The sequence below is a fragment of the Rhinoraja longicauda genome, chromosome 1 (genome assembly GCF_053455715.1).
Source record: "Rhinoraja longicauda isolate Sanriku21f chromosome 1, sRhiLon1.1, whole genome shotgun sequence".
In the NCBI taxonomy this organism is placed as follows: Eukaryota; Metazoa; Chordata; class Chondrichthyes; order Rajiformes; family Arhynchobatidae; genus Rhinoraja; species Rhinoraja longicauda.
The window spans coordinates 106,553,126-106,569,890 of NC_135953.1; the positions used below are offsets into that span (position 1 = coordinate 106,553,126).

General features: G+C 43.6%; 1 protein-coding gene across 1 annotated transcript in view; it reads right to left on the reverse strand.

The window, feature by feature from the left end:
- Positions 1 to 11,876: 11,876 nt before the first annotated feature.
- Positions 11,877 to 16,765, reverse strand: part of LOC144592566 (uncharacterized) — a 69,637-nt gene continuing 64,748 nt past the window's right edge. Inside the window, exon 17 of the mRNA XM_078397201.1 lies at positions 11,877 to 15,024. Coding sequence (XP_078253327.1) covers positions 15,004 to 15,024 — 21 coding nt within the window. The 3' untranslated portion in view covers positions 11,877 to 15,003. The remainder of the gene's footprint in view (positions 15,025 to 16,765) is intronic.

The window sequence follows — 16,765 nt, forward strand, 5'->3', positions numbered from 1 at the left end:
GTGTTGAACAGCCAAGTAAGACTTTAAACTGAAGCCTCCTCTGTTGTCTCAGGTGCATGTTGAAGATTCCATGATGATACAGGAGAAACAGGATGATACGTAAGGGTTACGTTCCTTGGACCTTTGCGTAAGTCCACTGCTACATAAGTCAGAAACAGAGTGCAACTACGCGCATATAAATTTAGTACTCATCTCGGAGACCACGGAGGAGCTCCGTCGGGGAGACCACGTGGGGGCATCTACGAAAACATCCGACCGACTTGCGGAAATGGCCGCATGTGCAGTAACGCACTGCTCCCGGGATGCACAACTTAGAAATAAAGTGGGGGGCTTAAAGAATTGCTTACGTAAGTGCAAGTTTACGTAAGTCACCCACTGCGTAAATTGGGGAGTACCTGAATTAAGAATAGCATGAACATTGTGTTCTCCAATGTCGACTGTCCATTTCCTTCTATATTTGCTGCCTGTCCTGTTGAGTTCTTCTGGAAGCTCTCCTTTCCTTGCTCTGGATTCCAGCATCCAAGGTCTCTTGTTACTCTGAGAATACATCTGCTCTTGTTCAAGAGGGATCTTATATTAGATCTTTGCTTTAAGATCTCACGAAAGGTAACAGCACCAATGGTGACGCGATATAATCACAAATTTAATTTGTACCCTAGGGGCTTAAATCTATTACCTTTGGTCCAGTGGCCAAAGCTGGCCCTTGCAGTGTGGACATGAATCAATAGCTACCCACAAAAACGTCAGTCTCCTTTCTTCCAGGGTAAAACAAACTGCAGAAACAAGGAACTGCCAATGCTGGTTTACAACAAAAAGACACAAAGTGCTGGGGTAACTCAGTGGGTCAGGCAGCATCTCTGGAGAACATGGATAGGGGACATTTTGGGCTGATTGTGGGGGGGTGGGGAGGAGATAGCTGGAAGAGAGATGGGGCAGGGCTAAGCCCTGCAGCTAGTAGGTGGAAAGAGATGAGAATTGGTTCGATAGACAGATGGTTGGACAAAGGCCAGAGATGAAAAGACAAGAGGGTGGGGCGAGAACAAAGGGGGACCTTTGGGGATTAAATGGAATACTTTGTAACTTTGTACGCACCCCATATGTGGGGACTCTTTGCATACTTGTGTATGTAAAACAAAGAAATTCACTATGACATGTCACATGTGATAATAAAGTATCATTCATTCATTCATTCATTCATTCATTCATTCATTCATTCATTCATTCATTCACAGAAGGTGAGACAAAAGGATTGAGGATTTGTAAATTGTGAAGCTAGAGGAAGGAACATATGTGGAAGGAGAGGAAGAGGCAGAAATAAGCGTGAGTCCAGGAGGGGCATAGGGAATAGTGTGTGGGAAGGGCGTGGGGGGGGGGGGGGGGGGGGGGAGAAAGGAGAAGAACAAGTGCAAGTGTCCGGCGAAACAATTGTTTTGAAGTGTTCAGCAGTCTGGTGGGAGGAGAGAAGATTTAAGTGATACTTGCCTCCTGGCTTCTGCTGAACAATTTGTGAGTCCCTTAAAAGCTTCCTGATAGCTGCCTTTAGACAGTCTGATATATTGTGCATCGTTTCAGAGGTGTGTCTCCTCACATGTGTTGTCCTCACATGAGGGGAATAGATAGGGTGAGTTTTTTTCCCTAAAGATAGGAGAATCAGAAACTAGTGGGCTTAGGTTTAAAGTGAGAGGGGAAAGATCTAATAGGAACCTGAGAGGTAACCTTTGCACACAGAGGATAGTGGGTATGTGGAACAAGATTGTTGAGGTAAATTTCTGAGGCAGGTACAATAACAACATTTAAAAGACATTTGGACTTGTACATGGATAGGAAAGGTTAACAGGGATATGGGCCAAACATGGCTAAATGGGACTTGCTGAGATGGGGCATCTTGGTTGGCATGGGCAAGTTGGGATGAAGGACCTGCTTCTGTGTTGTATGACTCCATGACTCGCTATTAACAATTTGGCCTTTGCACAACAAGCAATATAAGTTTGGCACCACCAAAAGTGGTGAAGTCCAATATTTAGGCAACTTAGCTTCACTAATACATTTCAGGGAAGACAATTTCAGTTGAATGTGAACCCAAGCCAACAGCAATATGGTTGACTGTAAAGTAGCCTTGCAAACCATTCACTTCAAGGGCAATATAGGATGGATACCAGTGACACCATTGCTAATGACTGCTATGTAAACTCCAGCTGACCATTCTGTTACCCATTATTTCCATGCAAGAATCCAAAATTTCACATCATGGATCTGGAGTTTACATACTACATATAAGCACTGAAGATGTCAAAACCAGCTAAGTTATGACTGCAAACTTGGCTGCAACACACACAGGTCAGGAATGGTTGCCACACAGCTCCAGTAACCGGCTTTGAAACAATGCTGTCTGTGTGAAGTTTGCATGCTCTCCCTGTGACCCCGTGGGTCCCCTCAGATGCTTCAGTTTCATCTCACATCCCAAAGGCAAGTTGGTTAGTAAGGTTCATTGGCATTTGTAAATTGCCCACGGTGTAGGTGGATGGAAGGAGAATCAGAGTGTTGTTGATGGGTACACGAGAGATAATAGTTGAAGGTATAGGATTCCTTGGTGAGCCAGCATTGAAATAATCAGCCAAATCCCCTTTTTCTCTATTATAATACGAGAAACCAGGGGAAATGGCCTCTTCTCCAATTTCTAGGCTAAGTACACTAAAACAGTTGCACTAATGAACGCATGGAGAATTCTTGGGTCTGATCCAAAGGGGCTTCTACTTGAGAGGAACTGCAGGAATCTTTGATGGTTGAGAGCAAGCCGCAGAAAGCTTTCCAGCAAGTAAATGACAGGTGCCAGACCCACCCAATGTGTCTTTGATTGGTATTTTAAGGAATAATTATCATTCTTAATGTTGTCTGTAAAAAGCAGTTTGGCAACAGCAGAAATATTTTAGCGTGTTGTTCCATATTATGCAAAATCAATAAACATTTAGGAAATATCTTTGAAGTGTTTAACTGACTCGTGTTTTGATCCTCTTGCCTCAGAGAAAAATCTTTGCTGCAGGAGACAGGGGCAATCTATTTTCATTTTTGTTTATACTTGCAAATTCCATTAAGCCCCTGTTTGACTTTGTGCAGCTGCATTTGTTAAAAACAGCAATAATCATTTTCTAAATTCTTTAAATGAATTGTGTACCCTCAATTTCTCCCCCCCCCCCCCCCCCCCCCCCACCCACCCACCCACCCCCCCCCCCCCCCCCCCCCCCATCACTTCCACAGTCTCTAAGAACAATGTTAAATCAGATTTTTGTGGCTAATATTTTTATGGTAAGAACTGCAAGTTGAGTAGAGTGTTCTCTGGGGATTCTCCCAACTTTCCACCTATAAATTAATTGGCTTTGGTAAAATAGTAAATTATCCTTAGTGTGTAGGATAGTGCCAGTGTACGTGTGATCGCTTGTCGGCTTGGACTCGATGGGCTGAAGAGCCTGTTTCCGCGCTGTATCTCTAAAAGTCTAAAAAATGTCTAAAAAGGTTGGTGGAAGTTTGCTGAAACAAAAGGAGCCCAGGGCACAGGGAGATGAAACCTTTGCTTTAAGGTGGGAGGGGGAAACTTAGAAAGCCATGGGGCCTGTTCCTGTGCCGTACTGTTCAATGTTGTATGTTCTAAATGCATTAAGATAGGCAGTTATTGATTTGTAAGGCAAACACTTAACTTATTTATGAATTGAGGCTTTAAGTCCCCACTCCAGGCTGTGTTCCAGTCAGTGTTACACCACATGACAATTGTGCAGTAAGGTCACAGTACAACCAGACATATTTGTGTTTCCGATAATTTCACTCAGGCCTTCACGAAGAAGGCATGTTAGCATCTCTACTTTCTTACATGTTTAAAGAGATTTGGTATATCTCTGAATACCCTAATAAACCTCTACATTTGTACTGTAGAAAGTACCCTGACTAGTTGCATCATGGCTTGGTACAGCAATACCAATGTAAGAGTCTGCAGAGAGTTGTGGACTCAGTCCAGTCCATCACATATGTAGCCCTCCCCACCATTGAGGCCATCTACATGAGGCACTGCCTCAAGAAGCAGGATCTTTCAAGGATCCCCTCCATCCATACCATGCCGTCATCTCACTGCTACAGGAGGTACAGAAGCCTGAATTCCCCCACCACCAGGTTCAAGAACAGTTACTTTTCTACAACTCTTCGGTTATTGGACCTGCAAAACCCTAATCCCACCTCAACAATGGGACACCATGGCACAACTCTTGCACTGCCAGGGGCTAGTTTTTTAAAAGATTGTGTTTTGTGCTAATATCTTGTTTTTTTGCAGTCGTCTTTCCTTTGGAAATTATATCTATAGTTTACATACAATTTGTCTTTCTGTGTATGGAATGTGCCTGTGAAGCTGTTGTAAGATTTTCTATTGTAACTGTTCCGCACCTTATTTGTGCAACTTGACTCGACTTGATTCATCTATTATCTGTCCAGTCACTCTCTGACACTTTTTATCTGATATTTTAACAATTAGGCAAGGACTAGCGCAGGACTTAAATATGTTGGTTTTTGCAAGGGCACACCCTTAATGTCATTGGGCAAGTGTATGCAAGTGCGGATGCATAATCTCATGCAGACTGCTGATTATCTCTGTGGCCCTGCTTGCCCACCCCTTTACTGTGAACACACCCCTTTAACTAAGTGTTGACAGCTTTTTTTTAGTTCTTCTTTTAATGGTTGTATCACAGTATGCTTTGGAACAGCTCTATCCAAGACAACAAGAAATTGCAGATTGTAGGCGCAGCCCAGTCCATCATGCAAATCGACCTCCTTTCCATTGACTCCATTTACAGTTCACACGGCCTCGGCAAGACCACCAGCATAATCAAAGACCAGTCTCTCCCTGGTCATTCCCTCTTCTCCCCTCTCCTCATCAGGCAAGAGGTATAGAAGTGAGAAAACGCACACTTCCACATTACAGGGACAGGTTCTTCCCAGCTGTAATCAGGCAACTAAACCACGCCCCCATAGATAGGGGGCGTGGCTGCGTTCTGCAGCTGTGGCTCACCGGCAGTCTCTCTGTCTTTTTTAGTTTTTGTCTTTGTTATCGTTTAAATGTTTCTTTTGATTTATTTTTAACTCTGTATATGTGGGGGGTGGTGGGGGTGGGGGGGGGGGGGGGTGGGGGAAACCTTTATTTCTAATCTCCTCCTCAACGGAGATGCGACCTTTACCGTGTTGTGTCTCCGTTCGTGCTACGGCCTAACACCGTGGAGTCGGCGGCCTCCAGCTGGGATCGACCTTGAAGACTCCGATCGCAGGGCCTGGACTTACCATCTCGGAGGCTTCGGCCGTGGGCCCTGCAGACCGCAACATCGGGAGCTCGCAGGTCCCTGGCTGGCGACCGGCTTTCGGGAGCTCCAGCCGTAGCAGTTTCGACCACCCCTAAGCGCGAGGTTTGATTGACCCGCTCGCAGACCCTTCATCGCCCTGCGTGGCCTGGCCGCGGCACTTTCCATCGCCCGGTGGGGGCTCAGGACCTTCATCGGCCTGCTCGGCTCGGCCCTGGGACTTTCCATCGCCCGGTGGGGGCTTCAAAAGTCGGGAGCCTCGATCGCCTCGTGGCACCACGGGAGAAGAATGAGGAGGAGATAAGATTTTTCTTTGCCTTCCATCACAGTGAGGGTGTGCCTGGAGCAATCACTGTGATGGCTGTTTGTGTTAAAAATTGTAATTGTGTGTCTTGTGTTCTTTATTGTCTACTGCCGGACCCTGACGTGAGAGGACGCTGGCGCTATTTGTTCGCCGCTTCTCCGTCAGGATAGTTTGTCTGTTTGTTTTTATGCCTTGACTGTTTTTGTAAAGTGGCTTTGAGCATTTGGAAAAGCGCTATAAAAAATAAATGTTTATTATTATTATTATTATTATTATTATTATTATCCTTTCACCTCTGGAGAGCGTTTCTTTTGGAGACATTTGAAGTCTCTTTAATCAGACTTTACTGGACTACAGGATAGTTTGAAGGTCTCTAATAGGGTAGATGGACAGGTCTCTAATAAGGCAGGACAGCTCTCTTGTTAACAAGAGGATGGTTCAGTTACACTAAATATCATACCCTTTATCTTTTATCTGTACACTGTGGATAGCTTGATTGTAATCATGCATAATCTTTCCTGACTGGATAGTATGCAACAAAAAGCTTTTCATTGCAGCTCAGTACATATGACAAGAATAAAATAAACAAAACTAAGTTAACTTTAACTCCTGGAATCCCCAGGACAAGAGTCACGAGTCAAGTCAAGTGACATATGGCAATTGTCATATGTACTGACAACGGAACAATGAAATTCTTACTTGCAGCAGCTCAACAAGCCTATAAAGCCAAGGCACATGATAATGTACAATAATTTTTTTAAATCATTACATTAATGACCAAAAAACTATAAAAGTGAAGTCCATAATGCAACCAAAGAGACAATCAAAGACAATCCAGGAGGTTTGCAAAATCTTTCCTGAATAGGCATGATGGAGCCTTATTTTAATATGTACTTATATAGACAGAATATGGATCCACACAAAATCCTGCATTGCTATCTTCACGGGCTGGTAGCTCATGGTTTTCACAGCAAAATGTGTCAATGCTACTGAATTAGACTCTGAGTCACATGTCTTGTCCTCCCCATTAAGTTGATGCTATTCATTCCCGTTGAAATATTTGACTATTCACAGCACTGGGCTTACAGCTAGAGAGGCATTAGCTGCAGCTGTTGTGTGTTAGGGATCAGGATGGAGATAGAACAGTAGAACTGCAGCATTTCTCAGGTCTCTGCTGTCAAAAAGCAGAGTTTGCCTGCATTTTATAGACACAAGGAACTGCAGATGCTGCTTTACCAAAAAAGACGCAAAATGCTGGAGTAACTTAGTGGGTCACACAGCATCTCTGGAAACATGGATAAGTGACATTTTGGATAAGGACCCATCTTCAGACTGATTGTAGTAGGGGGGAGAAAGCTGGAAGAGAGGTGAATGAGGAAAGTCCTGGAAAGAAAAGTCAGTATGGAAAAGGGAAGAGGAGTTAGAAGCAACCAGAAGATCCAGCAGGCCTTGGCCGACTGAGCACAAATGTTCAACGAAATGGTCACCCAGTCTATATTTCTTCTCGCCAATGTAAAAGAGGCCACATCAGGAGCACCTTATGCAGTAGATGAGGTAAGAAGAGGTGCACATACATTTCTGTTTCACCTGGAAGGACTGCTGGGGTCTCCTCCATTGCCAAAATGAGGCCACAAGCAAGCTGAAGGAACAGCACCTCTTATTCTGCTTGTGTATGAAAATGATCCCAGGAATGATTGGGTTAACACGTGATGAACGTTTGAAGGCACTGGGCCTGTACTCGCTGGAGTTTAGAAGGATGAGGGAGGACCTCATTGGAACTTACCAAATAGTGAAAGGCCTGGATAGAGTGGATGTGGAGAAGACGTTTCCACCAGTGGGAGAGTCGAGGACCAGTGGCCATAGCCTCAGAACAAAAGGACATACCTTTAGAAAAGAGATAGGGAGAATTTATTTGTGTAGGAAAATAACTGCAGATGCTGGTACAAATCGAAGCTATCACAAAATGCTGGAGTAACTCAGCAGGTCAGGCAGCATCTAGGAGAGAGGGGATGGGTGACGTTTCGGGTCGAGACCCTTTCTCAGGCTGATGTCAGGGGGGCGGGACAAAGGAAGGATTATAGGTGGAGACAGGAAGACAGAGGGAGAACTGGGAAGGGGGAGGGGAAGAGAGGGACAGAGGAACTATTTAAAGTTGGAGAAGTCAATGTTCATACTGCTGGGCTGCAAGCTGCCCAAGCGAAATATGAGGTGCTGTTCCTCCACTTTCCGGTGGGCCTCACTATGGCACTGGAGGAGGCCTATGACAGAAAGGTCAGACTGGGAGTGGGAGGGGGAGTTGAAGTGCTCAGCCACCGGGAGATCAAGTTGGCTAAGGCAGACTGAGTGAAGGTGTTGAGCGAAACGATCGCCGAGCCTGCGTTTGGTCTCGCCGATATAGAAAATATTTATTTAGAATTTAGTTCGTCAGAGGGTGGTGAATATGTGGAATACATTCCCTCAGAAGGGTGTGGAGGCCAAGTCAATGGATATTTCTTAAGATGGAGATTGACAGATTCTTGATTAGTAAGGGTGTCAGAGGTTATGAGGAAATGGTAGGAGAATGGGGTTGAGCGAGAAAGATAGATCAGCCATGATTGAACGGCAGAGTAGACTTGATGTGCTAAATGGCCCAATTCTGCTCTTTGAACTTATGAACTTATATTGAATTTAGCTAACAACTTGCTCAGCCACATTCTGAATCTCCACTCGTTCATTGTCCATTAACATTCCAGAAGTCAACATCCATGTTGACAAAGCAGAAAAAAAGAAAAACCTCTTGATATCTAAATTTTGTTTAACCTTGTGAAACCTTGACTTTTCCATGTCTTTGTCGTTCAAATCTTCTTGTCCACATAGGCACATTCACACTATTTTTGTTTTTTTTCTCAATATTATGGTCCCTTATTAGAGATTCAAATTAGCTTTATTCTGGCTTAGACCAGGATACCTGGCTTGTATAAAAATAACATTCTTTATTTAGCAACAGATGTATCTAACGATTTCCTATCTAATCCATTCATAATATTCAATTTAAAGAAATAGTAAAACAAACCGAACAAATGTGCAAACTCCACACAGACAGCACCCAGGGTCAGGATTGAATCCAGGACTCTGGTGCTGTGAGGCTGCAGCTCTGTGCCCCCCCCCCCACATACATATGTAACCAGTTATATTATAAATAGAAAAATAAAAATTAAGTAACATAAAGGAATTTATTTTGTGAGTTATTATTGATAATTTTAATGGGAGAACTGACTGCTGATGTTGCAAAATCTATTTCTTAAGATGTCTGTTACCAGATTTACTAAAATTTGATTTTGATTCCCTTTTGTGTGAGTTTTCCAGCTTGTTCATGTTTTGGGCAGTTTACTATCAGAGCAAATAATTTATTGTGGTAATGGATGCTGAGGGAGCAAGTCCAAGTAGCTTTCAATGTGGACATAGGCTCACCAACCCAGGAATTTCTGAGCTGTGCATTTCTTATTACACACAGCCAAAGGCTGCAGCTTCTCAGAAGGAAATTCCTGAATTGTTTTGTGTCATAAATGTGTGGAAACTTTAGCTTCACTGTTAGAAAATTATTGCTGCACTTGCAGCTTGGTGTGAAATCTGCTTGCAATCCAATCCTTGAATTGTTTAAAACAACTTGATCTGGAATTTGCCAGCTTACTTTCACAAAGAGATAGGGTATGAGCGAGCTACTACACTTCTCTTTGCAAGATCTGCCTTTTTCAACTGCATCATGACTGGCTTGTTCAATGTCAAATGAACAAGAGTTTTTTAACCAAAGTATCGGAGAATATTGTGGCTTGTCCGTGTCCTCTCAAGCCATGAAAGTCATTGTGGACTTTCAAAAGAAGAGAATGTTTTAATTTCTGACTTTCTGGCATTTTTCCTGCCGAATTTTTATTTTGTGATCTGAATTCCTGTTTTTATACCGTTTCCCACTGGATTATCCATAAAGGGTTGTGGATAATTAGTTGAGTTACAAGACAACAATGCGACTGCACATCATAATGTGGTTGATGCATATTACCTGGACTCGAGGTAGGGAACTGTGCATCTGTAGCAGAATGGAGAATGTAAATCTTACTGTAATGAGACCTAGGAGCATCATAATCATAATCATACTTTATTAGCCAAGTATGTTTTGCAACATATGAAGAATTTGATTTGCCATACAGTCAAACCAATAAAAAGCAAAACACACAAAATACATTTTAACATAAACATCCACCACAGTGACCCCACCACATTCCTCACTGCGATGGAAATGAAAAAAAAGTTCAATCTATTCCCTTCTTTGTCCTCCCATGGTCGGGGACCTCAAGCCTTCCGTTGACGGGATGATCTTGGCTTCCGCAGCCGGTGGTTGGGCCCTCCGCGTCGGGGCGATCAAGCCCCCACATCGGGGGGATCTCAGCTCCCTTGTGCCGGACGATTGGACCCCGAGTTGGGGCTAGTCAAAACTCTTGCGACTTTGAAGCTTCCCGAGTCTCTACCCGAGACTACGAGCTCCTCGATGTTGAACTCTGCAGGCTGCGGATGGAGTGTCGATCCCAGGCAAGGGATCGCAGGCCCCGATGGTAAGTCCACGGTGGGGCTCAAAGTCAGTCTCGAGCAAGGCCGCCAGCTCCATGATGTTAGGCCGTAGAGCGACTGGAGATACGGTCTGGAAAACACTCGCATCTCCGGCATGGTAAGAGACTGAAAAAAAGTTTCCCCCAACAAACCCCCCCCCTCCCAATAAAACAAACCAGAGAACATTAACACATACTTTTTAAAACACACTAAAAATGCCAAAAAAAAAGACGAAAAGACAGACAGATGGTTGGCAAGGCTGCCATCACTGATGGCGCCAACTTAACATTCAATTTTCCTGGTTTCTGCAAATGAAATGTTCAGCCCTACCACGAGCCTGAGAGTAACCAAGGAAATTTAAGTCAAGGATTAGAGTGAGGGGCAATTTTTTTTTACACAGAGTGGTGGATGCCTGGAACACCCGTCCAGAGGTGGCGGTGCAGGCAAATATGATAGGGGCATATGAGGCTTTTGGACAGACACATGGATATGATCATGTGCAGGTGGTGGGTATGTGGAACAAGCAACCAGAGACAATAGTTGAGGAAGGTGCTATAATAACATATAAAAGGCATTTGAGAAGGTACATGGATAGGACATTTAGAGGGATATGGGCCAAATGTGGGAAGGTGGCTCTGGTGTCGATGGAGTGTCTTGGTCGGCCTGGGTGAAAGGGCCTGTTTCCATGCTGTGTAACTCTACGACATTGTGGACTGACGGGCTTGTTCCTGTGCTGTGTGCTCTATGTTCCTGCGTATTACTATATTCTTGCAAATACTGCTGAAGTCAATATTTCAGTGTATTATGATAGTACATTTCACACTGTGGTGAGTCGTGCAAATACCATGTGTATATCTGTATGTGCTGTGCGTGTGTGCCATGATATATATTCCTGTACATTGTGGGTATGTCACTGGATATGTGCAAGTATATATGAAATCTATACAGTTACTTGTATTTCTAACTTACCATTGCCAACTATATTGAGCATGAATATCACCAAACGTACTTTTGTTTGTTGAAAATGAGACTGAACAATCAGACAGTCAAAAAGCAGGTTATTGTGAAGCTGTGAACTCATTTTATTCACATTATTTTTTACTCTTTCTACAGATCATTGCTTGGTCATTAGTACTGCGATAACATTGTGGTCAAGCAGAGATACAGAAAACAAAATACCTCAGAGTTCCCAGAGTACGGCAGGCATTATAAAATGTACAGAGAGCACAATAATTTCCATGTTACTGTTATTCTAAATGGATGTCTGGAGAACCTCCTAACTAAAGTATTCACCAGGTTGTTAAGCACCATATACTAAGCTTGTTTTTTGGGGTAATGCTGCACTGAGTAATGATACTATATTCCCTTCTGGTATAGTATCATTAGAATACATTTAGACTGCATGCCAAACATCACCAAGGCTCAGAGTTCTCCAAATATGGTCAAACAATTATGGGTTCCCGAGTATAGAACAAAAGAGACTAGCGTTGCCAGGTTTTTGTTTCGATCTATCCAGGGATTTGTTATGGCTTTTCTGGAAAGTAAGCCTCTAATTCCATTTGGATGGAATTACACCATAATTATTGAGACCGTTCCAACCGTAACTCCCTGGTCCACTCGTCCCTTCCCACCCAAACCACTCCCTCCCCGTTCTTTCCCCTGCAACCGTAGGAGATGCAACACCTGTCCCTTTACCTCCCCCCTCGACGCCATCCAAGGACCCAAACAGTCTTTCCAGGTGAGGCAGAGGTTCACCTGCACCTCCTCCAACCTCATCTATTGTATCTTCTGTACCAGATGTCAACTTCTCTACATCGGCGAGACCAAGCGCAGGCTCGGCGATCGTTTCGCTCAACACCTTCGCTCAGTCCGTCTTAACCAACCTGATCTCCCGGTGGCTCAGCACTTCAACTCCCCCTCCCATTCCCAATCTGACCTTTCTGTCCTGGGCCTCCTCCATTGTCAGAGTGAGGCCCAGCGCAAATTGGAGGAACAGCACCTCATATTTTGCTTGGGTAGTTTACACCCAAGCGGTATGAACATTGACTTCTCTAACTTCAGATAGTCCCTCTGTCCCTCTCTTCCCCTCCCCTTCCCAGTTCTCCCACTAGTCTCCGACTACATCCTATGTTTGTCCTGCCCCCTCCCCTGACATCAGTCTGAAGAAGGGTCTCGACCTGAAACGTCACCCATTCCTTCTCTCCAGAGATGCTGCCTGACCCGCTGAGTTACACCAGCATTTTGTGTCGGCCATAATTATTGAAAGGGGACAAAAGGAACAGCAGATCAAGGTGAGGAAGGAAAATGTCAGGTTTCCACCTGGGTTTAAAACACTGGTTCTTTGCTCCAAAACTAATCCCACTGCCACATTCTCTTCCTATAACCTTGCATCTACATGAAATATTTAACCTCTCTCCACTGAAAAGGTACAGTGGACTCGCATCCAATTCTGGTTTTAAAACATTTTAACCTGCACGTCTTTGCGATGTAGGATGAAACCGGAGCATCCGGAGGAAACCCTGAAATCACAGGAAAGCATGCAGAAAACATGCAAACTCCACACAAAAAGCATCCGAGGTCGAAAGTTCTGTATAAATTTATTCCCCCTTTTCATTGATGTTGGAAAAAAAACTTAATTATCCCTTGTTATTCATTTATTGGGTAGAGGAATTAACATATTATTTTTCCGTTTAAAAATTCTTCATGGTTTTAAAACTTTGGATAATTTCAAAATCTTGATTAATTCGCTATTAATTTCCCATCATTTGCAGGAGGTTTCCAGTCTTGGTTCTCTCACTCTCTCTCTTTGTCTGGCACTAGAGCTAACCATCCCTGTACCAGTATAGGGATCACAAGGACTTCTGGGAAGAAACTAGTTGCCCATTTAGTGTACTGACTGTGATAAACAAATGGGCTTCTTCTTTGTAAGTAGTTTGGAGGCAGCACAGTGGTACAACAGGTAGAACTGCTGCCTCATAGCACCAGAGACCCAGGTTCAATCCTGAACTCAGATGCTATCTGTGTGGATTTTGCATATTCTTCCTGTGACCACAGGGTTTCCTCCGGATGCTCCGGTTTTTCTCCCACATCCCAAGACGTGCGGGTTTGCATGTTAATTGGCCTCTGCAAATTGTCCCTAGTGTGTCGGGAGTGGATGAAAAAGTGGGATAACATAGAACTCGTGTGAATGGGTGATCGATACACGGCACGGACCCGGTGGGCCGAAGCGCCTGTTTCCATGCTGTATCCCTAAACTCAACTAAAGTTTGTTTTCCAAAAACGGGTCAGGGAGCACTTGACGGGAATAGGGATAGGCAAAGTTTTGGGTAGGGACCTTTCTCGGACTGACTGTAGATGGGGGTGGAAAGAAAGCCGGAGGAAAGAGCACAACAAAGTCTGGCAAGTAATAGGCCGACAGAGGTGAGGAGGGTTATTTGATAAACAAATGGTTGGACGAAAGCCAGAGATGAAAAGACGTGCGTGAGATGAAATGCGTGAAGAGTTTGTGAATTGGGAAGCTGGAGAAAGGAACGTAGGTGGATAGGGAGGGATTGAGGAGAAATAGGTACAAATCCAAGTGGGGCACAGGAAGGGGGATAGAAACAAGGAACTGTAGGTGCTGGTTTACAGAAGAAGACACCGGGTACTGGAGTAGTTCAGCGGGTCAGGCAACATCTTAGTAATGTGCACGGATTCTAAAGTGTCATTTAAAATTAAATAATGAAATAATTGGTCTGATTTCTCTGATGTTGACAGAAAAGAGGATAGAGATTTTGAAAATAACAAAAGTAGCACAGGTAAGGCTCCATAGAAATAGAGTTTTTAGAATATCAAACTGGCCATTTAATCACTGGCCCATGAACCAGACATTATGAAACTTTAAATCAAGGCGTGGACTTACCACCATTGATGGAGAGGATATGTTTGTTTAGATTTTGGATCAAACATACAGATTAGTTGGAATTCAAAACAATGCAGAGAATAGCTTCCTCTACATTGTTATAACAACCTATAGACAATAGACAATAGGTGCAGGAGTAGGCCATTCGGCCCTTCGAGCCAGCACCGCCATTCAATGTGATCATGGCTGATCATTCTCAATCAGTACCCGTCCCTGCCTTCTCCCCATACCCCCTGACTCCGTTATCTTTAAGACCTCTATCTAGCTCTCTCTTGAAAGCATCCAGAGAATTGACCCCCACTACCTTCTGAGGCAGAGAATTCCACAGATTTACAACTCTCTGACTGAAAAAGGTTTTCCTGATCTCCGTTCTAAATGGCCTACCCCTTATGCTACTCTTGCTCCTACTTCATTCGAGTGCCCCACTGGATTCCATTGTCATTTAGAAGAACCTGATCTGACTAAGTAAGTGGCTTTCATCTGTGTCTCGTATTCGCTAAGTCTACTTGATCTAAGTTCTTGCAAGGCAGTTCTTGCAAGGCCCTCATTAATGCCAGAGCTCTGAAACCATTGTCACATCAGTGTGGCCTGGAATCAACCCAAGCCCCACAGGGGATTGACAGTACCCTAATTCACGTTTCCTTCGTTTTACGAAACAATGTTGATTGGGCCACATTTACTGAACCTGCATTGCCGGTGAGATATGGGACAGACCAACGTTGTATTTGATGGATGGCTTACAGTACATCTCCAACGGTCATTTTCTCCTCCGCAAATGTGTAGAGCCATTTTGGGTCCACATAAGGTTCTGAAGCTTTTGTTCCCAATCTTCTTGCAATATTGTCCATTTGTTTCACAACCTGGGAATCTTTCTGTTGTCTGAAGGTTCAAGTGCAAGGTTGTATTGTCTGCAGATCACAACAGATTGTCAACATTATGAAATTATCAACTGGAATCTTCAAACTACCGCAACAGTCAACAGGAAAATGACAATAACATTTAATTATTCCAATCTAACAAGAGGATTTTGTGTCAGTTCTGCTATAGTTGTGTCTACATCAGAAGTTTTCAATTAATAGTAAAGCAAGTTATTAAAATTCATGAAATGTGAACAACTTTCTCATGTGAATAATGACACTTGACACTTACATTACTGATAATCCTACTTCTAGGAACCAACATAGAGATGGGTTCAGGTAGCTGTGTAGCAATTATACATTTAGTTATTCAGTTATAATATTTAAAATCAGAAATTAGATTTTTCTGGGGATTTTCTTCGTCAATTGCCAATAAAGATTATCAAGTGTGAGATAGACACAAAAAGCTGGAGTAAATCAGCGGGACAAGCAACATCTCTGGGGAGAAGGAATGGGTGACGTTTTGGGTTCGACTGCCCCGATCACGGGAGAATAAAGAGGAAGAAGTTTGGACTTTATTGCCTTCCTTCACAGCAAGGAATGTGGGGAATCCGCCGTGGTGGATGTTTTATGTAGTTGTGTATCTTGTTGCTTTTTTTTTAGTCTGGCCGTATGGTAATTCGAGTTTCACGGTACCTTAATTGGTACATGTGACAATAAACTGACCTTTGCACCTTTGAAATATCCCAGTTTTGAAGCTTTGCAATTCCGGTTGAATATGATCCAGCATATTGCTATCAGATTTAAAGTTTAAAGAAAGCACCAAGTAAAAAGTAGCACTAATAACAGATGGAAACATATGTAGTTATAATTTGTGTATGTGTACAATCATGATGCTGCCCAAATGCCTTTGCAATGGAAGCAGTACTTTTGCCAAAGCAGGATGCCAGTAGAAAGGGGCAGAATGCAAGGCTAATGTTCAGAAACATGCATGGATTAAATCAGCACAACAATACCCTTTGATCTTCTTACAAAGAAGATGGTGTAGGAAAATAACTGCAGATACTGATACAAATCAAAGGTATCACAAAATGCTGGAATAACTCAGCGGATCAGGCAGCATCTCAGGAGAGAAGGAATGGGTGACATTTCGGGTGGAGACCCTTCTTCAGACTTTGTGATACAAAGAAGATGGGGCGCACAGTGGCGCAGTCATAGAGTTGCTGCCTTGAATATGGATAGCCGAAGTTTCGGGTCGGGACCTTTTTCAGACTGACTGTAGATGGGAGTGGAAAAGACGCGTAGGTTTGTAGGGTAATTGGCCTCTGTAAATTGCCCCAAGTGTGTAGGATGCAAAACTGGGATAACATAGAACTCGGGTACGGGTGATCGGCGCAGACCTGGTGGGTGGAAGGGTCTGTTTGCACACTGTGCCTCTGAACTAATATAAAGATCTTTCATGCAGCATAGAAATGGGCTGAACGACCCATGGCCAATTTTTGTGTTGAAGGAGAAAGACCATTTGGGCTTCTCAGTCTCTGCAAGAATAATTTCTGATCTCCATTCCCGCAGTCTACCAGCATATCCTTTTGTCCTCAACAACAAACAGAGCAATGGAAGAACTCAGCGGGTCAAGCAGCATCAATGAAGGTAAAAGGTGTAAGTCGATGTTTCGGATTAGGACCCTGCATCACGGAATGGAAATGGAGCAGGGAAGATTGCCAGTGTATAGCAGTGGAAAGGGCTACTACCTACTATAAACCTTTCCTATTCCTCAGTCCTGATGCAGGCT